This window comes from Medicago sativa, chromosome 1, assembly GCF_051527215.1.
Source record: "Medicago sativa cultivar Bolivia chromosome 1, Bolivia_mono, whole genome shotgun sequence".
Lineage (NCBI taxonomy): Eukaryota > Viridiplantae > Streptophyta > Magnoliopsida > Fabales > Fabaceae > Medicago > Medicago sativa.
This window is the reverse complement of record NC_140749.1, coordinates 40164864-40188415: the sequence shown is the minus strand read 5'-3', so window position 1 is coordinate 40188415 and position 23552 is coordinate 40164864. Positions and strand designations below refer to the sequence as shown.

At 36.1% G+C, this 23552-nt stretch overlaps 1 protein-coding gene and 1 long non-coding RNA gene across 2 annotated transcripts; one reads left to right on the top strand and one right to left on the bottom strand.

Moving 5' to 3' along the window:
• Positions 1-320: 320 nt before the first annotated feature.
• LOC146954914 (uncharacterized) lies at positions 321-1700 on the bottom strand. The gene is made up of 3 exons (XR_015015541.1): positions 1091-1700; positions 674-996; positions 321-582 (listed from the first exon to the last, which is right to left on the bottom strand). It is a non-coding gene; the product is annotated as an uncharacterized LOC146954914 (long non-coding RNA).
• A 12451-nt stretch (positions 1701-14151) lies between these two features.
• On the top strand, positions 14152-23400 carry LOC146954913 (notchless protein homolog). The gene is made up of 12 exons (XM_085719084.1): positions 14152-14463; positions 14544-14625; positions 15055-15270; positions 15369-15607; positions 15973-16178; positions 16538-16619; positions 17413-17523; positions 18016-18156; positions 22109-22248; positions 22341-22395; positions 22533-22589; positions 22990-23400. Exons 1-12 carry the CDS (start codon positions 14272-14274, stop codon positions 23071-23073), a joined length of 1605 nt encoding a protein of 534 aa, XP_085575210.1. The 5' UTR covers positions 14152-14271; the 3' UTR covers positions 23074-23400.
• Positions 23401-23552: the final 152 nt, after the last annotated feature.

The window sequence follows — 23552 nt, the reverse complement described above, 5'->3', positions numbered from 1 at the left end:
AAAGAAAGCAATGTCGTCGTTTACGTGAGAAGTACTAACCATTGTTGCAGCAAAATCCATGGTATGAATTGAAATCTAGTAACAGAGAAGGGGAAGAAACCAAAACAGTTGAACATAGAGATTGCTCTATAGTATACTGCACTGTTGTGCTTGTTTGTTGGGTTCACTAAGAACAGGGCAAACCCTAAAGTTGCAACTTTCTAATTTGTCAGTCTACAAGGATAGTCTGTTAACTATACCACGTACATGTAAAATAGAAATCGAACAATTCAAGGGAATAGAAGGTAGAAGGACATACCATAAAACAGTATATATCAAGATTCAACCATAAGCAATATAGTATTTAGCAAGAAAGGTAGATGAACATGTATCCATAAAATACCAAATTTCGGTACAAATGACATAACACATAGAAGAACTAAAAACGCATTAAATCACATCATTGAATATGAATAGTGGGATGGCTTTCCAACCAGCTCTCATTTTCTATGGAATGGGGGTACATCAGGGTATAGTGGGTCAGGAGAACGCATCAGATCACAGTTCGACAGCACAACTTCAAGGTCATCGACCATAACCATTCTGTTTATAATAAATAAAAATAATAAGTAGACAATCAAATGGACGTAATTCAAGTTTTGACTAAACTAAATAGACAGTACTACAAACTAACCGGCAGTATACAGGGGTTCTTGGATCTAATTTCCACCGGTATTTGGTGAGTTTGAAAACCGAGCCTATTTGTAGCTTTCCAGCGTCAACAAGGGAGTGCAAATGCGGGGCGAGAGTTGAATCCACCCAAAAATATCCATCCGAAAGTCTCAATCCTCTATCTTTTCCGCTTTCGAGCAATTTGGTGACTTGTAGTATTGGATTAACCACGTCAATAGAACCATTTTGACCATTATCGTCGCTGCAAATCATCGCAAGCGCCCCAAGCGTCAGATGCACAGGCATTGCCATCGCTTTTCTCGGAATGGAGCAGACGGCGGAACCCTAACAACAGAATTAGGAATCGAATCGACTAAATACAAAACAAAAAGTGAACGAAAATGTATATAATAGTAATAAAATTGTGAAATATGATTACCTTTCTAGTTCTAGTCGTTGCCTCTTCTTGATTTTGTTCGGAGTCGTGTCTCTTCTACTCTTTTGCTCGGACCAGTCTTGTTTGGTAAACCACTAAGTGTCTGTTTGGAGGCACGTTTTTTTCCTCCAAAACTGCGTTTAAACAACAAAACGTGGTTTCCACCCTTTTTTTGGTTGTTTGGCTAACATAAAAAGCAATTACAGAAATCGTACTTTAAGCTTCTAAACTCCGGTACAGGAGAAGCTGGAATTCGTAGCTTCCACGGCAGAGCGAAATCACGTTTGGCTTTTAATTTTCAGTGATTGATACACTTTACCAAATTACCCATAACTTTCTTCTTCGCCTTACCCAGATCTTGCACTCCAACCACACAGATCTAAATTTCCCTTTGCAAGTTCATTCTTTTATTGGGCACAAGTACTAATTGATGAAAAAATGGTAGAATGGAATGAAATTATTGAGAGATGGAATAAGAAGAAACGGTAGCAGAGTATTGAGAGATGAGGATGGGTGTAGAAGTCATTGAAGAAGGTTGTGGAGAAATGGAAGGGGCACACAGTGTAGAGAATGATATGAATAAAGTTGGGTTGGGTTGGAAGGGACACGCACACAGTATGTGTGTAAATCTGATTTAATTTTTTTTTTTTGTAAGAATAAAGTTAGGGGTATTTGGTCATTTTACGTTCAAAATCAATTTTGATTCAAACTATCCAAACAACATCAAATCATAAGAATCACTTTTAAACAAGTGTGTCCAAACACAAATCAATTCACATTCAACTCACTTTTAATTAAAATCAATTCTCTCAAACTCAATTTTATCAAAATCAATTCTCCCCACCGCTATACCAAACACACACTAAACCCAACAAACTAACTAATAATAACAATAGTTTATAGTGGATAAATTTGTAATTTTGTTATTATTTATTACTCGCTTCGTCTCAAAATAAATATCGATTTAGTCAATTGCACACAGATTAAAGAATGAAATGAAATAATGATTAGACATAACACTTTTACTAAATTGCATTTACTTTATAAGAAAAAGACAAACTTAAAGTTGAATTGAAAATTGTGTGAGAGAAAAGTTTGAGTATTTATTGAGGGTAAGGTTGGTAGAAAAAAATTAAAGTTGTATTGGAAATGTAAAGTGACATTCATTTTAAAACAATTTTTTTGGCTAAAATGACACTCATTTTAAAACGGATGGGAGGATTATATTAAAAAAAATCTTGCCGAATTTGACTTTTATCTTTTATCACTTTTAATTAAAAATAATAATTTTAGAATATATAAAAAGGGAATAATAAAAATAGTATTTTATTAAAATTTATTAAAAATATGACGATCCATTGTTGGACAAGGTCTATGTTAGACAAACATAAACAAAATAATATCAAAAAGGAAAAAAAAAAACTAATCAGAATGGTAAATCTAATTGTTCTAGACCGGTCATAAGACCAACCGCACGATGACACGTGGTCGGACTTGCACCGCCTTAAGGCCCAAACTTAAGGGAGCATGCCAGCTTACGACACCGTGCCATAAAGGATCACCCTACACTTGTCTTACTCCGTCTCTAATCACACGCCGCACAACCCGGAGACGGTTATGACCAACACGCGCCTATATAAGGGTGAACTTGTTTTACCCTCAAGGTACACATCACTTTCCACAACACTTCTTACAAACTCTTTCTCAGTTCCACTACTGACTTGAGTGGCGGAGTGCTAACGTGCCTGCAGGCACCTTTCGTTCACCGTGAAGACTCATCGCAGCCGTGTCGGAAGTCGTTGCCGTCACACCGGAACATTCTCTGTCGGTGTCGCCACTCAACCGTTCTCATCGGACAGATCATTTGGAGCTAGAAGGAGGGGATCGTTCGCTAACCTCCACAGTCCAACGATCCTCCACTGTAACCATTTTCTGTTACGCGCATCTCTGTCGTAACCTTTTCAGTTACACGTTCCTCCACCGCAACAGTTAACAGTTACTATTCCTTTCTCCGAAGTAATGGCTGGAACCCACATGAGAACCACCATGAGCCTTTCCTCCACCTCTCAAGCACCGCTTTCAACGATTCAATTTCTCCAAAGTCGAACGGTTTCGATTCTCGAACCGGTGAATTCTGAGAAAGACGACGCTATCCTCGGTACTGCAACCGACACTCGCGCTACAACCGCATTGAATGTAACAGCCTGTTTTTCGCTAAGATTATTTTATTTATTATTTATGTGTGCTTATATGTGTGTAAATGTGCTTAATTGCTTGTTTGGGTATTTTTATTGGGATTAGCGGATTTTTAGCCTAGAAATGTATTTTAGTTAGTTTTAGGACTATTGGTATTTTGGTCATTTGGTGAGTGAGGGTAAATTAGTAATTTTAGTGGGAAGGTTATTTTTAGTGAATAACTATTTTTACTAAGTTACAACTAACTAGTGGTTCCCTCAAAAAAAAAAAAACTAACTAGTGGTAATTGTTTTGAGATAGTAAAATAATGAGATGCTTAATTCAGTTAAATGTGTAATAACTTTTTAGAATTAAGTGACAAGAGTTTTGAGGCCTAATAAGAATAGAGTTACTCTAGCCCATTGTTGTGGTATAAATAGAAGAAATAACTGCAAAAAGCTCAACTGCCAAGAGCTGCACTTCTTCGATCGAAAACTACCTCCCCCCACGTCTCAATAAACAAATGTTGCTTTTGAATTATTTCCCCTTCGACAACAACTGCCTGGCTAAGGGGTGTGCAAAAATGTGGTTAACTGAATTGTATCCATAAACTAAACCAAATTGAACCATATTAAATGGTTTATGAACTGAACCATAAATTTAAACCAATTCAGTTAACCAAACTTAATTTAAAAACCAGTTTTAACTTGTTTTGAACTCTTTATTATTTTCTTTTACAAATGTTTAACCAAGATTTAATTTTAAGAAAAACTAAAAATTTATAAACAAAACAGTTTTTTTTTTACAAGATAAACAAAACATTCAAAATAAATATAAAAAAATGCATGCTAAAATAAACATCAAATTGATTTAAATCATAAATTTGTAGCTCGTGAGCTTATGAATGCAAGAATGAAATGATTACCGTATTAATTTTTAGGTTTAGGTTTATATTTAAATTGCTAAATAAATTAAATAATTGTACACCAAAAATAGATAAAATATTTATTATATTATATAAATATGTATATGCGGGTTGCGGGCTGGGTAGTATAGTGCCCTTACCTGCACCCATACCCATATAAATTTGCGGGTAATTACCCAGACCCAAGCCCATACCCATAAAAGCGAGGTTTTACCCTACCCATTGCGGGTATTTTTTGCGGGTGCCCATCGGGCCTGGGTCCAATTGTCATCCCTACATTGCGGTGATTATATGAAAAATAATTTTATTGTTAATATTGTCAAATGTTTAAAGATATTAAATGAAAATTATCAACATTAATATAATGTTTCTAATGAATATTTTTTTCTTATATATAGAAAAATATGTTAAATATTTGAATCCCGTATGTTGTGGATTTTATTTTCTTATGTACGCGAAAATAAAATTTTATATACATATATGAGAAAGTTAATAAATATTTTTTAGGGATTTTGATTATTTTTCAAAATATCAAAATTAATGTAATGTTTCTATTAAATAACTATTTATTTTATTTGCAAAACACCGTTCAATGTTTGAATCGCACCCGTTGCAGATTTTATGCGTTTTATCTGCATAAACATATTTTATGTAAATATATGAGAAAGTTGATATGATAAAATTATGGAAACTCATTAATATTGTTAAAATATAAACATTAATATAGTGTTTCTATTAAATAACGTTTTATTTTATATGCAAAACACCGTTCAATGTTTGGACCACACCCGTTGCATTATGCGTTTTATCTACATAAACAAATTTTATGCAAATATATGAGAAATTCGATATGATAAAATTGTGGAAACTCATTAATATCATCAAAATGTAAACATTAATATAATGTTTCGATTGAATAACTTTTTATTTATCTGCAAAATACCGTTCAAATATGCACCGTACCCGTTGCAGATTTTATGTGTTTATACATGCGTAAATAAATTTTTATGTACAAATATGAGAAAATCGATAAGATAAAATTATAGAAACTCATGACTATTTTCAAAATATCAACATCAATGTAGTGTTTCTATTAAATAATTTTTTTATATGCAAAACATCGTTCAATATTTGCACCACACCCGTTGCAGATTTTATGCGTTTTATCTGCAGAAACAAATTTTTATGTATATATATGAGAAATTTGATATGATAAAATTGTGGAAATTTGATTAATATTGTCAAAATATAAACATTAACATATTGTTTTGTATTTGTCAAAAAAACACAGTGTTTTTATTAAATAATTTTCATTTTACATATGCAAAACATCGTTCAATGTTTGCACTGCACCCGTTGCAGATTTTGAGCCCGTTAGTTATAGCTTTTTTAAGAAAAAAATCACTTTTTTTTAAACAAATAATCACTTTTAAGAGTTTTGCATCTGTTTGTTACAGATTTTTAAAAAAATTAGAATCTAAAAAAAATTTAAAAACAGCTTCAAATGAGAAGCTGTTAAGAGCAACTTTTTAAAAAAAAAAAATTTTAGAGGAAAGAGAAAATACGATTTAAAAGATTGAACTAATTTTGTAACAAAAATCCCTTTTATATAGTTGTATCCAAACAAACTAGATTATTTGTTTAAAAAAAGTGATTTTTGTTACGGTAAACAAACGTAAAATAGATTCTGATTTTTCACAAAATCTCTAAAATATAATCTCTAAATTAGTTTATGTGAAAATCACTTTTATTTTAATCCGTAACAAACGGGCCCTTTATGTGTTTATATATGCATTAAAATATTTTTATGTACATATATAAAATAATAGATATGATAAAATTTTGAAACTCGACTATTTTTAGAATATCAACATCAATGTAGTGTTTATGTTAAATAATTTTTTATTTTATATTTAAAACACCGTTAAGTATTTGTACCGCACTCTTTGAGGATTTTATATGCTTTTATATGCAGATTTTTTTTAAGTAACGATATGTGATAATCTATATGCTAAAATTTGGAAAACTCGTGACTATTTTTAAAATATCAACATCACAATATTTATTTTTTCTAAGAACATCACTGTGTGTATTGTTTCTCCAAAATACCGTTATATATTTACACCGCACTTATTGTAGAATTTATTTGCTTATATCTCCAAAATCAAATGCAAAGATAGTTGTCCGTAATTATCATTATAACATATTGGCTTTTAAAAAGGACAAGGCTTTTTCTTTTTTTGAACAAATCAAAATGATATTGGCATTAATAACGGTGAATCGCCCCACACAAGGTGTGAAAAGGAAAAACACCGATGGATATTTACAGAGTCATGGTACTACAACAGAAGCTTCAACCAAATAGCAAAAAAGATTACAGGATAATGCCCATACAAGGAAGCGGATGCTTCCACCAGTCATGGTAGCTGTAACTAAAGGAAACATGTTTGGATTTAAGCCATAAAAATGAATAAAGCTTAACCTTCTCGATAAGCATAAAAGGGGTAGCAACCGTATGTTGAAAGATACGATTGTTCCTTTCCTTCCCGATAACCCAAACAACAGCACACCAAATAATTTTAAGAAACATATTAGAGATCCTTGGCATACCTGCCATCTTTGTAAATTGATGAAAATGATTTTGAAGGTCACCTGGGGCGACGTCATAAAAACCGAGCCACAACCGAACATCCGTCCACAGCCTGGTAGATAAAACACAATTGATAAACAAATGCACAGTTGTTTCAGAAACTTGACACCCTGTAATACAAGTCGCCGCATCAAAAAGAATTACACCCCTTCGTAACAAATTTTCTCTAGTCGGTAGTCTGTTACGAAGGAGGCTCCACACCAACAAAGAAACTTTTGAAGGAATTGAATATGCTTAAGCCACACGTCATCCACAAGATCGTTATTCAAAGTAATGTCGTGAAGGGTTAGATATATGTAGGATTCCCTCACCGTATAGCTCTGTGAAGTATCTAATAACCATCTCCAAGCATCTTTAATATTAACCTGCAAAACAATGTTAAGCAACAAAGCAGAACACTCCCTCAGACTCTCCTCCTCCCAAGCTAGCAAACGTTGCCTCCACACCCACGCCAAACCCTCCTCCTCCCACCCTAACCTCGACATCTCCTCCACTGTCCTCTCCTTACTCTCCGCTAAATCAAACAACCATGGGAATTTTAATCTAAGAGGAACTTCCCCAATCCAAGAGTCATACCAGAAAAGAGCATCCCTCCCATCACCAATCACCCTGGGTACATTTTTATCAAACCAATGCCCAACCCCCTCGCCCGTCCCCTCTCGAACCCTGTTAATCGTCCTCCACCAAAGAGAACTAAGAACACCTCCCTCCCTTAACCGCCCCCCGGCCTCGCCATATCTAGCCTTCAAAACTCTATACCACAAACCCTCCTTATCTACCAACATCCTTCAACACCACTTCCCCAAAAGAGATTTGTTAAAAGCGCCCACCCGCCTAACCCCCAGACCTCCAAACTCCTTAGGAAGACAAATGGAGTCCCAATTTATCTAAGAAATTTTCCTAAAATCCTCACCACCCCCCCCCCCCCCCCCCAAAAAAAAATCTTTTAAAAAGAGATTCAATAGAAGAAATTATACCTGTGGGAGCTTTGAAAAAGGAAAGAAAATAAACTGGAAGAGAGGACAATACAGATTTAAGCAGAACCAGACGACCACCAAAAGAAAGGAATTTATTGTTCCAGGACGATAGGTGAGCCACTATGCGATCAAGAACAAGTTTCCAAAAACTCAATTTCCGAGAATCACCACCAACAGGTAGGCCCAAGTAAATAAAAGGAAGGGATTCCTTACGACAATTCAAAACCCGAGCCGCCTCCGTCAACCACGAGTCAGAAACATTGACACCAGTCAGCATACTTTTGTGAAAATTAACCTTCAGTCTGGACATTTCTTCGAACAAAAGTAGCACTGCCCTCATAGAACGAACATTAAGCCAACTTTTCTCAGCAAAAATAAGGGTATCATCTGCGAACTGAAGATGAGTCAACCGGACCTCGTTTGCACCACCAATACCATAACCCCTGAACATCTGCGCCTCCACCAAAGCATTCATCAAAACATTGAAACCTTCGGCAGCTAACAAAAATAGGAACGGCGACAAAGGGTCCCCTTGACGAAGGCCCCTCTCAATAGTAAACTCCTCAGTTGGACAACCGTTGACTAAAACAGATGCCTTTGCCGTCCCGATACATTCATTAATCCACTTACGCCAAAGAGTTGGAAAGTTCATATGAGCCATCACCATATCAAGATAATTGAAATCCACATAGTCAAACGCCTTTCCGAAGTCAACCTTGAACATAAGAAGCTCCTTGTTGACTCTTTTCGCTTCATCTACCATTTCATTGGCAATCAGGATCCCATCTAAAATTTGCTTGCCCTTAACAAAAGCCGATTGAGTATGAGAGACGACACTACTAATAACCTTCCGTAGCCTATTAGCAAGAACCTTGGCCAACACCTTGTACAAACACCCGACAAGAGAAATAGGTCTAAAGTCGTTGAACCGTTGTGCGCAGTTCACTTTCGGAATCAATGCAATAAAAGTTGAATTTATCCCCTTTGTCAATTTTCCATTACGATGAAATTCTACCAAAAACCGCATAAAATCATCCTTTACTAGGTCCCAAAAATGCTTTATAAAATCAAAACTAATGCCGTCCGGTCCCGGGCTTTTAAAACTATCGCAATCCCAAATTGCATGTTTCACTTCTTCTAAAGAAAAAGGTCGAGTTAACGAACCTGCTTCAGCCCAAGATAGCTTGCAAAAAAGACTGCCGTCTAGCCATGGCCTTACCTCCCTAGCAGACTTAAAATGGGAAGAGAAATGATGATAGACTGCTGAGCGAATATTCTGGACCCCTGTGACACTAACGCCATCGACAGACACCACATTGATAGCATTGTGGCGACGCCTAAAAGACATAAACCCATGAAAGATTTTACAGTTTGCATCCCCTTCCTTTAACCAATACGACCTCGAGTTTTGCCAATTAATACTGTTTTGTGCACGAGCCAAAGAATGCAAGTTAACCGATAAGTCATGAAGTTCTTCCTCCTCCTCATCCATGAGAGACGTCCCCTCTGCTTTAAAGTCCAAAGTAGCCATTCGATTTTTCAAATCCATGATCCTGCCATCCAGGTTCTTAGAGTGATTCTGATGCCATTCCTTTAAGCTCGCTTTCATTAATTTCAATTTATTTTTCAACACAAAGCCGCCCCAACCAGAAATATTGAAAGAACGCCAATTAACACGAACAAAATCATCATAACCAGGGAAACTAGACCAACACTTTAGCATTCGAAGTGGTCTAGGTCCCCAATTTGCATCATATGTATGTAGCATTAATGGAACATGATCTGACAACCCGCGTTGATAAGCAACCTGGATAGAAGTAGGCCACGCTGCGCACCACCTCTCGGACAACAGAAACCTGTCAAGTCTACTCATAGACACACCATCGCCTCTATACCAAGTAAATAACCGGCCGCATATAGGTAAATCAATCAGTAAACATTCAGCGATAAAGTAATTAAAATTGTCTGCATCAGCCTGTCTGAATACCGAACACCTTCCCTTCCGTTTGTCCATATTACGAACCGAGTTAAAATCCTCACACAAGCATAAACAAATGTCACTGAAATTCAGAACCAAAGGAATCAACCTCTCCCACAACTCCCGTTTAGCCACCGTATCACAGGGAGCATATACATTGAAAATAATAACATCTTCCCCCGTCAAAATTACCGTACCCTTTATAATCAAAACATGGCCCAAGCTCATTGTTAACCAAACATCCAAGATGGATCTATCCCATACAGTAATCAAACCACCAGACGCCCCCGCCGAAGATTGATAAGAATAACAACAAGGAGCAACACCCCAAATAGATTTAATCAACACATCACTAACCACTTTCAACTTAGTTTCCTAAATGCACAGAACAAAAGGCTTTTTTTCTTGAACTACCCGACGAACTTCCGCCCTCTTTTCACCCCCACCCAACCCCCTCACATTGAAAGAAACAACCTTCATTGAAACCACCCACTCACCCGACACCCTCCCCGAACGACACCCTCAACAGTCCTCGCAACCACCCCCATTCACACGAACAGCCCCTCGCACTCCCTCCCCACCCCCTGCCGCACGCCACTCCCTCCTTCCCTCCCTCGTTAACAAGTTAAAGCTATTGGTTGTGTCACATTTATATTGTACCCCAACTGACTTCCCAATGACTCTAACATCATCAGCCTGCGCTGTTGAATTACCATGTACCAAGACCCAATTTTCCAAATCATTATTACTAATTGATGAAGAGTGGTTGGAAGAAACTGTAGTTGAAAATGCTGCTGCCTTTGAATCTCTAGGCACCTTTGAAGCCTTCGTTTTTCTTTCCTTTTGCTTCAGAATTTTTAAAACAGCTTTTTTATCCAAGTCTGACATCCTAGCTACATGCTTCATGAAGAGCACAGAATGTTTTGCGGTTAAACAGTTCTTGTTTTTAACAACATTTTTAAAAGGTAATGTAGAACACTGCCCCACTTCCAGCTTAGATGAAACATCAATATTATTCAAACATGGAGAGGAAAAGACGTTACCACCTTCGGATATGGGAGTTTGAGAGAGGAGTTCAAGACTCTAAGGCCCCTGACAGTCCGGTTTCTGCTGACACACATTGGGCTTGCTGCTTTCGTTACCATGCTGTGCTGATCGCCAAAACCAAAACCAGAAGCCAGAGTTGCATGTTCAAGAGTATTCACAGGTTGTTTAGAACCCGCTAGCTGCTGTTGCTGAGCCGAAACTCCCTCTATATCTTGTAAAACTTTTAAATCTTGAGTTTTTGGATGTTTAAGATTAGCAGCAAGAGTTGTTGGTGAAACAACCTTGTTATTTTCATGAAGGCTCCACTCTTCATGCAGATCATTAACAAGCTCATCCAATTCCGATTCCCCTTGAACCTCGTCCAAATTGGTAGCATTGTTTGGAACTCTTCCGGTAAATCAACCTGCTCATCTTCCGTCATGTACATATCCTCCCCCAAATTACAACCCCACTCCTCCACCATCTTTAAAACAAATTTGCGTCCATCGATAAAGAATTCAGCAGACGTATTAACTATCTCCAAGATAGGTGTCGAGATTAGAATCCTTGCATAGTCTAAACGTGCCTTATCAACCGTACAAACATCGGCTTGAATAAGCCTACCAATATTAGAAACACAAAGCTTAAAGAAAGGATCACACCAGGCATGGACGGGAATTTCGTAAATACGCAGCCAAGCCCCGCGTTCATAACTGATATCTACATCCGAACACCTATGAATGTTTGTGAACAGCATTCCAAAAAAATGAACCGCGTTGTTAAAAAGATTCCAAACATCCTCCCCATTGTTACAATGAAGGAAAACTTTATCCCCCCATTGGTGTAACAATAATTTGATTAAAACCTGCATCCACTACGCGTTGCTGAAGTGCCAACGCCGAGTCCCCATCAATCACCGAAGCCACCATCCCCGCTTGTGCCCACTTCCGATCCTCCAGATTTGAACAGTAGGCCGGAATAAAATTAGTTACTGAAACACCAGGATACTCCTTCAAAGTCCCAGAATCCTTACTAATATCGTCGCTGATACCCATCGGCTCTTTACCATTCCTGATTGCAGACGCTGACCCTGACAGCCGGCCATCCTACCTTCAGAACCTTACCCTTGTCTTCCTTCCCATCGCCCACCTTCCTAGCCTTAAACTCCCTCACCTTTCCCCCTTGCTCCCAGCCATGTTCACCACCGAAACATCACCTCCCTCCTTAAAAATACTAGTACCCGCATTTTTAACTCCCTCACCACCAACACCCTTCTTCAAAATTCCCTGCCTTGCAATTTTAACTCCCTCTGCCCGTCCCTTCTCCACCTCCACCATCACAGGAACAACCGAAACTTTGGATTCCATATCATTATGGGCAAATCGATCAAACCGAGCTTCCCTTGCCCACACATGACATTCACCAATCCATACATTATTAAGTGCTTGTAATAATTTTACAGGATTCTTAACATTAGCATACCTTACAAAGCCAAACTCCTGATCGCGTGCGTTTCTATTGCGAGCGACAAAAACGTCCGTTAAAAAACCACACACTTCAAACGCTTGTCTGAGACGAAACAATGGCATGCCGTCTGGAAAATTAGTGACATAGAAAGATACTTTACTGCCTTGCTCACCGACTGCACACCCCCTGACGGTGCCATGCCATTCTGACGTTGAAATACGGCCTCCTGCTTCTTTGAAAGCCCGCTTGTCTGACGCACCCCTTGTTGAATCGGAAAACCGATCCTGACCATAACCTGTAACCTGACCTCTGTGCCAATCTGATCCCCTTGCTCTGTCTTGTCCTCTGTACTCCTGTTCCGATGCTTTCCTCTTCCTCGGCCGCACCACAGATCAATCTCCCCTATTCCCTCCAATATCTGCCACCCTGGCTGGACCCCAACCCCTCCCTGAATGTCTATCTGCCGGAGAGAAGCTCCGGCGCGGTTGCCCTAGGTGAGATCTAGGGGGACCGCCGCTCTTTCTCTCTCTAGCTCTCATAACTTTTTCTCCTCTCAAAATCAAAGGGTAAACGATATTTTGACACATTCATAAGGACAAGGCTTTTAAAAAGGACAATTATGAAATTTTGTTGGATTTTGATTTTTATATATTATTTTTTAAATAAATTTTTTATATATTGTTAGTATTTTATAAAAACATTTGATATTTTAAAATTAAAAGTATTCCAAAGACTTGTTAATTTTGCATCCGAAAAACAAATAAATTTGTTATATCCACCTATCCGTGGAAATGCAAATTAGTTACAAAAAAATTTTAGAGAAAAAATAATTGGTTACACCTTTTTGTTTTTAATCAAAAGACACACATAATGTTTTAAAAGTATTCCAAAAACTTTTTAATTTTGCATCCCAAAAAACAAATATGCGTGGAAATTTTTTATATCCATGAATAATTGCATAGTATTTGTTTTTAAGTCATATCTTACAAAACAAATAAATTGATTCTATAGTTATCCGTGAAATATTTGTTAGATTTGTGATGACCATTATCCGTAATTTTTTATAACAAATTAATTAATTTCATAGTTATCCATGAAAATTTGTTACATTGTGATGATCATTATCCATAATTAATTTAAAAACAATTAAATTAAACTTTGCAAAATGACCATTATGCATATAAAATTAAGGAGATCATGAATTTTAAAGAGGACGATTATGAAATTTTGCTATACTTCAACTTTTATATATTGTTAGTAGATGCAGTTTAGAACCAAGAACCCTTGGCTTCGACCAATCTTCTCTCTGAATTACCTCTTGTCGAACTTCAAAGCTCTTGAACTCTTCTAAATGTTAAGTCCCAGACCATGTCGAAATCTTCATGCTAGAGATAACATTTTTAATTCTTGAAATAACAAAAATCAACTTTCATTGACTGCATTAATTGAGCTTGTCGAAATTACAGACTAATAACAATTTGGACTAAAAAAAGTTCATGAAACCTAAAAAAAATATGTAAAAAAGAAACCACTACATAAAAAATTAACAGGGTTAAATAAGTTTTTCATCCTTATAAATATAGCGAATTTTGATTTTAATCCCTAAAAAATTAAACTGAATGTTTTCATCCTCACAAAATTTTTTATTTTGTTTTTGGTCCTTAATGGCCACTTTACGTTCATATGAATATTAAGATTATAACTCTTTTATTTTCAAATTGTATCCATTAGGGACCAAAAACGAAACAAATATTTTATGATAATGAAAACATCTCATTTTATTTGTTAGGGACTAAAATCAAAATTTAATATATTTATAGGGACGAAAAACTTATTTAACCCTAAATTTTTCGTCCCCGTAAATCTAAAGAATTTTGATTTTAATTCCGAAAAAATACAGTAGAATGTTTAAAAAGGAATGTTGTACCCTACTAAAACCGTTATGATCGTCGTCATTCCTAATTTTGATCATACACTCACTCATCAATGCCGCCGGCACCCAAACTCCCTCTCCCTTCTACCCATATTTCGAAGTCAAAAATGGAGGTGGAAACAACAAACAACGTGTTATGTCTTTTGACTAACCCTGACGGTACTCCTTTGGGATCATCCATGTACCTTCCTCAAAACGCTGGTCCAAAACAGCTTCATCAGATTGTCAATCAGCTTCTTAACAATGTAAGTAAAATCAATTCCCAAGTTTATTTTTGTTTATATTTGTTTCTTTAGTTTTGATCAAGTGTCTTGTTTGATTTTAGGAGGAGAAACTGCCATATTCTTTCTATATATCAGACCAGGAGCTACTTGTTACACTTGAAACCTACTTGAAGGAAAATAAATGTTAGTGATGTCCTTTTCTTCGTTACCATCTTCAATTATTCTACTTTTGTATTATCTTATTTTATAACCAAATTTTTATTAACTTAGTATCTTATTCCTATATTGTATATTTTATGATGAAAAATTTAGGACTTGTTTGAAAAGCAATTTTTATATTTCTTTTAGAATCTTCTAAAAGTGAGTTTTTTCTCAAAAAAAAAAAAAAGTCGTAACAAATGGGGCTATTACTTACAGAGGTTTTAGAAAATCCTTGAGTGTGCTTATTTTCATAAGCTTGCTGAAAGGACTCATAGGAGTACAAATTATTTTCACTGGCTATCTTCGTATGCTAAAATAAGCTCTTCCAAAATCTGCCTTGATCATTTTATGTTCATTGGTTTGTTGATTTGTTGCTAATGTACTAATGTATCTTTTTTTACTTTATTGTAGTCTCGGTGGAGAAGGCCCTGCCTATTGTCTGCCAACCTCAAGCTATTTTCCGAATTCGTCCTGTCCATCGTTGTTCAGCAACTATTTCCTGTGATTCCAAGGCTGTGCTAACCGTTGCCTTCAGTCCTGATGGGAAAAACCTGGCTAGTGGTTCTGGTGATGCAACTGTTCGTTTTTGGGACATTAACACTCAGACTCCGTTGTTTACATGCAAAGGTTTTGTAACATATTCTTCGTATCTGCCAATCACAGTTTCTTTTTGTTTAATGAAAATGTTCCGTGTATCCATCGATAGTTCTTTACATTTTATGCAGGTCATGACAGTTCGGTTCTCTTTGTGGCATGGTCGCCAGATGGAAAGTATCTAGTTAGTGGGAGCGAGAGTGGAGAGCTTATTTGTTGGGATCCGCAGACTGGAAAGTTGTTAGACGTTTTTAAGCAGGCCGAGAGTAAAATAGTTCAGTCCTCTCTTTTTCCGAAAAAAAGAAAAAGAGGTCGCAGCTCTCAAAGAGCATCTGAAAAGGGAGCATCTGAAAAGAAAGCAACTAAAAAGGTAAAATTTTAAGGAATTCACCAAATAAGGGAGTGTCTGTTGCACACTTGCGCTATTCTTTATACTTCATTCCTCGTCCTCTATTGCTTTTTTGCTCACCTGTTTTTCATTACGTTTTAGTTAGAAAAAGTACACAAGTCTTTATTCATCCTGTATGTCCTCCGCCGCTCCAACATAAGAGAAAAAAATAACACCGTACATTATTCAGTGTTCCCTAAGAAAATACAAGTGTTATGGAGATATTTTAGATGAACTGTTATTTTGGGTGGACAGAGTATTTACGTTGATAACATGTGTTATTCCAAAGAGTATTGTACTGTGATGATGTTTCTTGGAAAAATAAATTTGAAGTATTCTAAATGTAGGACCTCAAGCAAATGAAGAAATGGATTACAAGCATCTCTTGGGAACCTGTTCACCTTTATGCTCCTTGCCGTCGCTTTGTAAGTGCCAGCAAAGATAAGATTGCACGTATATGGGATATCTCTTTAAAGAAATGTATATGTCTTAATAGCCATACAGAGTCAGTAACATGTGTTAAATGGGGAGGAGATGGTGTGATTTATACAAGGTATTCTCTCCCTCTTTTATTCCAGCTGCTCTGAAGTTTATTGTCAAATTTGTATATTACTCATTTTTATATAGCATGAATTGGGATATTATTCAGTAACGTCAATGCTATATTAAGTTCTCAATGAGACAAGTTTTCATTAAAGTTTACAAAAGACATTTCATTTGGCCTTTGAATTTTTATCATCTTTTTACTCCAAAATCAAGTGTACATTGGTCTATGGAAAACTATTCCCCAATCCCCCCTGGATGAAAGAAAAACTCATTTATGCTAATTCCCATTTATTAACTCATGCTTTGTATTTGAATTTCGGAAATCTTACTTTAGACTTTGCGCAACTATTTTTTTAACTATTACAGCTCACAGGATGGTACTGTAAAAGTTTGGGAAAGTACACGAGGGCAGCTAATTTGTACACTAATGGGAGCCTCACCCCATAAGGTTCATATTGTTTTGCAATTTGTGGTTGTAGTATTTATGTGATTGACTAATTGTCGTAGACTCGATTTTTGTTATGCATGAGCTTGGCTCGTGTTGCCCGCTTGGTGCCAACTTTTTCGTCAAGTAATTTTATATTATCTTTCACGACTTTTATGCCAATTTGTTTTTTTTATTTATAGAAACTTCGTTGAATGCATTAAAAGTTGCGGTCTTCTTCTATTTTTTTGTTGAATAATATTCCAAACCTACATTCCCTTTTCTGATGAGTGGTTAATCTAAGAAGCCAGAAATCACAACTTTCAGGAAAATGTGCTTGATTATTATACTAGTTCAATCTCTTTCATATTATATAATGAAGGATTTTACTATGAGTATAGTTTTGATATGATTTATTGCTATTGTAATTTTTTATGCTATCATCTTATGATCGTTAAACTTTTTTCATAATGTGTCAATACATGCATCAGTAGTACGTAGATGATAGTGTAAAAAACTTCTACACTAACAGAATATCAATGTAATTGTTCACTATTACTTTGGTTTTATGTTCATCCATGTTAAGACTAGTAAGATGCTTTTATTTTCTTGGAAACGTTTTATTAAGTAAGTGTATTTTGGAATAACGTTGTATACAGGAATCTGATAGTGAGTATATTCTTTTTGCATGATATACTTTCAATGTTCTGTATTTTCTGTTTTAAAGTTCCAGATGATATTCAACACAGTAGTACTCACATCAGTTTTCTGGCTTTATTTTTCACATATTTTCTTTAAATTTTGGGATCTATTTTAGAGTCATGGAAGTTGGGTTAATTCTTTAGCATTGAGCACTGATTATGTTCTCCGTACTGGAGCTTTTGATCATACTAGAAAGCAGTTTTCATCTCCGGAGGAAATGAAGAAGGTAACTGTTATTTGTAGAATAGTAATAATGTTATTCCTTTGAAGTTTAACCATAGTCACTAAATGTTGCCAACCCCGGGTGATTTGAACCTCCAGTGTTGCATTTCATTCTAGAAGTCAAATTTTAAAGGAAAAATTATATTTTGTTTTAAAAAAAATTGGGGAAGGGGGAAATTTTTTATTTGAGATTACAAGACTAAGCTCTTACCACTGAGCTAGCACCACAAGTGAATAAATATATCTTTCATAGGGATTGGAGCCTGATCTTCGTTATGGTAGGATAGTTGAATGGGAAACAATGTCTTGCTGTATTATATTTAGTTTATTTTCACAATTTTGTTTTAAAAAGAACAAAATGTAATATATTTTACTGTCTTATATTTTTAACAAAGATGCTTCAAACAATATGATTGGAGCCCTTTTTCTTCCATCCTCCTTTTCTCAAGAAAATTTATTTCCATCTTTGCTTTACCAATACCACCCTACATTGTAGGTGGCCCTTGAAAGGTACAACACAATGAGAGGCGGTGCTCCTGAAAGATTAGTTTCTGGATCTGATGATTGTACTATGTACCTTTGGGAACCCTTCAGCAGCAATAAAAGTTATAAAGCGCGGATGACAGGTCATCAGGAGGTACAATTTTTTCTGTTATTTTTCTATAGAACTTTAAAATATGTCCATGGAATCATTCAAAAAGAAATTTTCCTTCAAATTGCAACATCACGCAGTTTGTATCAGCATTTGAGTTGTTTTTTAACAGACAAACTTTATTGATATAAGCCGATGAAAGCACTAGCACTCTAGCAGTACTATATTTGACCCCAAAACCATACAAATCTGAACATTATCATTTAACAGGATAATGTTCCCCATTTTGTTACCACTCTAAACAACATTATCCAACAGGATAGGGCAAAACGACTACGGAATAGTTAATAAGATTTGCAAACAACTCCGCTGTCGTCGTCTCTACTTCACCCTGAATCAAATTAACTCATTTTCTATTTCCTGCGTATGCAACAAATTCCCTTCATGTGTTTGAGCTCTTGCCCCAATGTCTTTGTTTACTGATTTCCTTGTGACAACCAGGCTTACTCAAAGTTCCAAATAGGATAGGACGCAATATACTATGCTTCCATATGCTTTATTAGTAGACAAGCTTACTACATGGTATCCATTATTATATGCGGCCATATACTTAAATAAATATGCTGCCTTAATATTGTAGCTGCCCTTTAGTTTTCAGCTTAGCAACCTTGTCAGTCATATTGATCTTGCAATCTTTTCTGCACAGATTGTAGGTGAATGGTATCTAATTTTCCACAAAACATATGAGAACTGAAGAAACATCTCAATAATGGTTGAATGAAAGAAAATGAAGCTATCATCTCATCTCATTTCATCCATTCAAACAACCAATCGTCTAAAACCCGCATTTGAAGCCCACCCCCTCTCAGTAAATGGATACATAAAAAAATAAAATAATAACTAGCGCCCCTTAACCCAACCTGCTACGCCTTCATTAGCATTTCATTAGCAAAGCAAAACTACATTAACAGTCTTATATATCGCCAACCAATTCATTCCAATACATTCCAACACTTAAATTTCCTATACAAATCCACTAAACCCCTCCTTTTGATTCCTCGCTTACAATTACATATATATGGACATTTCCCTTTATTGATTGGCAACACCAAGACAAGCCAAAGGTTATGACACCATTGATCTAATTTGATATCAAGCATTTATCTTTGCCATCAGCCACCTCCCGGCCCTAATTCTTACCTACTCCACCGTGGATGAAAAAATACATTTCTTTTGTTAGAACAATACCGAGTTCCTTACCTTCCAAATTACCTAAACACAAGCAAACCGAGTTAGAGCCATCCTCTGATATAGTACTCTACCACCCCCCAAAAAAAAACTATGTTCTTTATGTACTTGTAACACATTCGAAAAGTCCCCTTATACGTACAAAGATAGTATGCCAAACTTCAAAAAATTTGGGAAACGTGCTTTTTTATTCTCTCAGTCCACGTGCTTCAAAACAAGATTCATGCTTCCATAAAAAATTCAATGCTTGATCAAGTTATCCATTGTGGGTAACCTGTTAAGAAAAAGTCTCCACCCAAATACAACAACCATTAACATAATCAATTTATTCAACAAGTCAAAATAGGCGGCACATTTGTTTCATTTCTTTAACCCAACAAAACTTTATATGATTCCTTGACTGAACATCCTCCACTCTTACCAGTATTTCACGACCAAACATCCTCCGCACCTTCACGAAACTCTTCCAAGAAGTGGTAGAGCTACCACTCACCAGGAGTTTATAAGTTTTGTGTAGTGGGTTTTCTTTGATATAGTAAGGGTCCTTGGCACTTTTAAGAAAAGAAAAAAATGAGAAGTTTCTCTATCCCAATTGTAGTTGTTTTCTTGGGCAACCTATCTTTGAAAATTGAACATATTGAGGCACTGAATGATGTGTTAAGGCAAGGGGTTTTCATGGGCTGTTTTGGTTCAAATTCTCATGGACAAATATTAGAGCCAATTAAGATAATTGGTTTGGTTCAATTTTCAAATTGTTTTATGCATTGACCTGGTACAGGTCAACTTGGTGAAAAACAAACATTTACGCGTTAACAAGCTTGATGCTTGGTCTGTGGGTTGGTATGGGCAAACATAACACTTGGCCCCTAATATTTCACCTCAACCAACCAGGTCTCATCACTAGTTTGACTATCGAAGTCATGTCAAGCTCACCTCAACCAACCAGTTCCTATTCAACACTAGCTTGACTGTCTAAGTCATATCACGCTCGCCCCAACTAGCCAAGTCCTACTCAACACTAGTTTGACTGTCCAAGCCATGCCAAGCTTGCCTCAACTAGCTAGGTCGTCTTGTTGTGCCCCCTGCCAAAAGCATCATGACTTGCCACGTGCTCTCTACAGAGTAATGATCCAACTCCACACGGCATGTACAGAGTGCCAATGTCTCTAAAGCACGTCTCAGCTCCACATGCCCTGCATGAATGAGTTGCACTGAATATGGGAAGCCAGCTCCACGAGTTGCACTGAGGATGGGTTTGCGTTACCAAAAGGAGGCCCATTGGGTCAAGAACCAAAGGTTGTAAAAGGAGGAATTTAGGAGGCAAAATAATTCATTCTCATTCTAGCTTAAACAATATATTTTAGCCAATTCAGAGTATTCTAAATGCTCCTAGGTAGCTCCACAACATAGCTCACCTCTTGTATCTTGTGTTTACATACGTGAACAATGCATATTCAAACAAAGGCAACCTGGTTAAGAATTGGCTGATTCGGCTTGGTATGGAACCACCGCTATAAGGCAACAAATCCAAACACACATTCCAACACTTTCATAAATCTGTTTCACTTCACAAATCACATATTCTCCGTCTCTTCTCTTTAGAGACCTCAATAGGTGATTTTATATCAAAGGGAGGGGCAAAAATGACCTTAATCATTCTCTCTTATCCTCAGGTATGTTTTTATGGAGGGTTTACGAGGGGAGGACTTACTTTTCTTTTTTTAATTACGAACACTGTAAAATGTATTTTTAAAATGAAATAAATGTGATTGAAGTCCTATATAATCATTTATCATGTGCTAATTCCAATTTTTTAAAAATATCGAATATATTTCAAAATATAGACTTAGTCCTCCAAATTCCTCCCCTCCAAAACCCCCTCCCAAGAGAGAGGAAGGAGGAAATTCGTTTCTCTAACGTAGCTGAAGGGTGACATTGTGTATTAGTAATTCCTATTCCCTTTCTTCAGTCACTGCCACTAAAATGATTGGTCAGCTGATCACAACTTTCTGCATTGGAAGCAGATTGTTGAAACTATGGTAAAAGCAAATGGCATTGAAAAGTTTATTTGAGGTCCGAAAATTCATCCAAGGATCCTCACTGATTCAGATCATATTGTTGAGAAATTCAGTCTAAACTTCCAAGCGAAGGAAGCTCGGGACCGGCAATCTTGGATTGCCTTTCATCAATCAAGCCTTCATTGATGCATACTGGGGGCATGATCTTATTGGCAAAAGATCAATTTCAGGATCTTGTGTACAAATTTAGTATCTTGGTTGTCAAGAAAACAAACATTGGTTGCAAGATCCAACACATAAGTAAAGTATAGATATTTGCAGAACCTAGCTCAGAAGTGATGTGGATCCAGTCTCTCCTAAAATAGCTGTAGCCTTACAGGATGTTGCTTAACAACCAGTGGTCTATTTTGACAATTTGTCCACCATATCCTTATCATACAATCATGTCCTTCACTCATGAACTAAGCATATGGAGTTGAACATTTGATTTGTTAGAGAAAAGGTCGTAAACAAAATGTAACTAATCATATTAAGAATTCATCAATTTAGAAATACTTTCCCCCTCTTTTCTATTTCCCTCTCTTCACTCCCATTATTTGAAATTGTTTTTATAGTTATACATGATTCATTAATAATTTACATTTTTCTTTGTTCAATTAACAAATTGTTTAAATGTTCAATGAATCTTTTAGGCTTAATAATGATATAAGCTGGACTTTGTTTGCTGACAGACTATAAACCATGTCTGTTTTTCACCTGATGGGCAATGGGTGGCAAGTGCATCTTTTGATAATTCTGTGAAGTTATGGAATGGAACTACAGGGAACTTTGTTGCTACCTTCCGCCATGTTCAGGATGTTTACCAGATCAGGTACATAAATGATTCCTTCTTATCTCGATCCAAACGCCAAAGATATTCATTCCATTTAGAACTGTGATTCAGTTTATTGCATTTCTGTACAGCTGGTCCGCAGACAGTAGACTATTATTGAGTGGCAGCAGTGATTCTACATTGAAGGTAAGCGTAATTTCCCCTTTCTTCAGTGAAGGAGACAAAAACCAGTGGACATCATTTAGCTTCGTTTGTACCTTAAATTACACCTACTCTCAATAGCAAACAGGATCGTTGACCTTTCATTGTGCTTTGTTCCCTAGGTTTGGGATATTCGGACACGTAAATTGAAGGAAGATCTTCCAGGCCATTCTGATGAAGTATGTCTATATAAATACCAAAAAACTATCGTGTTATTTTATAAATATTATGGGCCAAAAGTAATTTTTATATAAATGAATCTGTTGGTTTTCTTGGAACTTTTTAAGTAAAGCAAAAGATATATTGTGTTTGTTTAAAACAATCATTCTTTTTTTTTTTTTTTTTTGTATTACTCATATATCATATAAGCTTTTTATGAGAAACTACTTTGGAATAGTTTCTCAACATAGCCAAAATTCAGATTTTGTTTTCTCTTTTCAGATTCTGTTTACTTTCAAAACTTACAACAAACAGATAGAAAATCATATTAAGTGGTTAATTTTTTAATGCGAATTTTCACAAAATTTATAATCTTTTTGTTGCTGGTGTCTAATTTGCATCTATTTTCTTGCGGGAAAGGTTTATGCTATTGATTGGAGTCCAGATGGAGAGAAGGTGGCTTCTGGTGGTAAGGATAAAGTATTGAAGTTGTGGATGGGCTAGCCTAAGTTTTTTGATGATTATTCTTTGGAAACTTCAATTGGTGTATCTTCATGGTGTTACCACTGCATATGGAATAAATCAATGGAGATCAACACCCGGATCACAACAGATGCAAGCTTATAATTTTAGATAGAATTTTGGATATCAAATTTGAGTTTCTTTACGTATACTTTTCGGATACAAGTAACATTTTTTTTTTTTTTATGACGATATAGTGATTGATTTTAACACACATTTTTAGTCCTTTGAAAGTAACCAATAAATTCATATTGTTTATTGACTTGTTCATTTTTAGGCGTCACGAGGGCTTTTGCCTTTTATGCGAAAGGTGGACTATGATTATTGGGGAAAATATTTAGGTGACATTGTGGTTAGTGACATTGGTGACATTGGCCAACCACAATGTCAAGTGTACATAAAACAAAAATACCTTATGAAAGAGAAAGTAGAAAAGCCACTTGTGACATTGTGGTTGGACA

Bases quoted from the DNA above. Each gene is read 5' to 3' on its own strand.
- LOC146954913 (XM_085719084.1), top strand. From the start codon at position 14,272: ATGCCGCCGGCACCCAAACTCCCTCTCCCTTCTACCCATATTTCGAAG. The intron at 16,179-16,537 runs GTATTCTCTCCC...TAACTATTACAG, and splicing joins GATGGTGTGATTTATACAAG to CTCACAGGATGGTACTGTAA. The intron at 22,590-22,989 runs GTATGTCTATAT...CTTGCGGGAAAG, and splicing joins TTCCAGGCCATTCTGATGAA to GTTTATGCTATTGATTGGAG.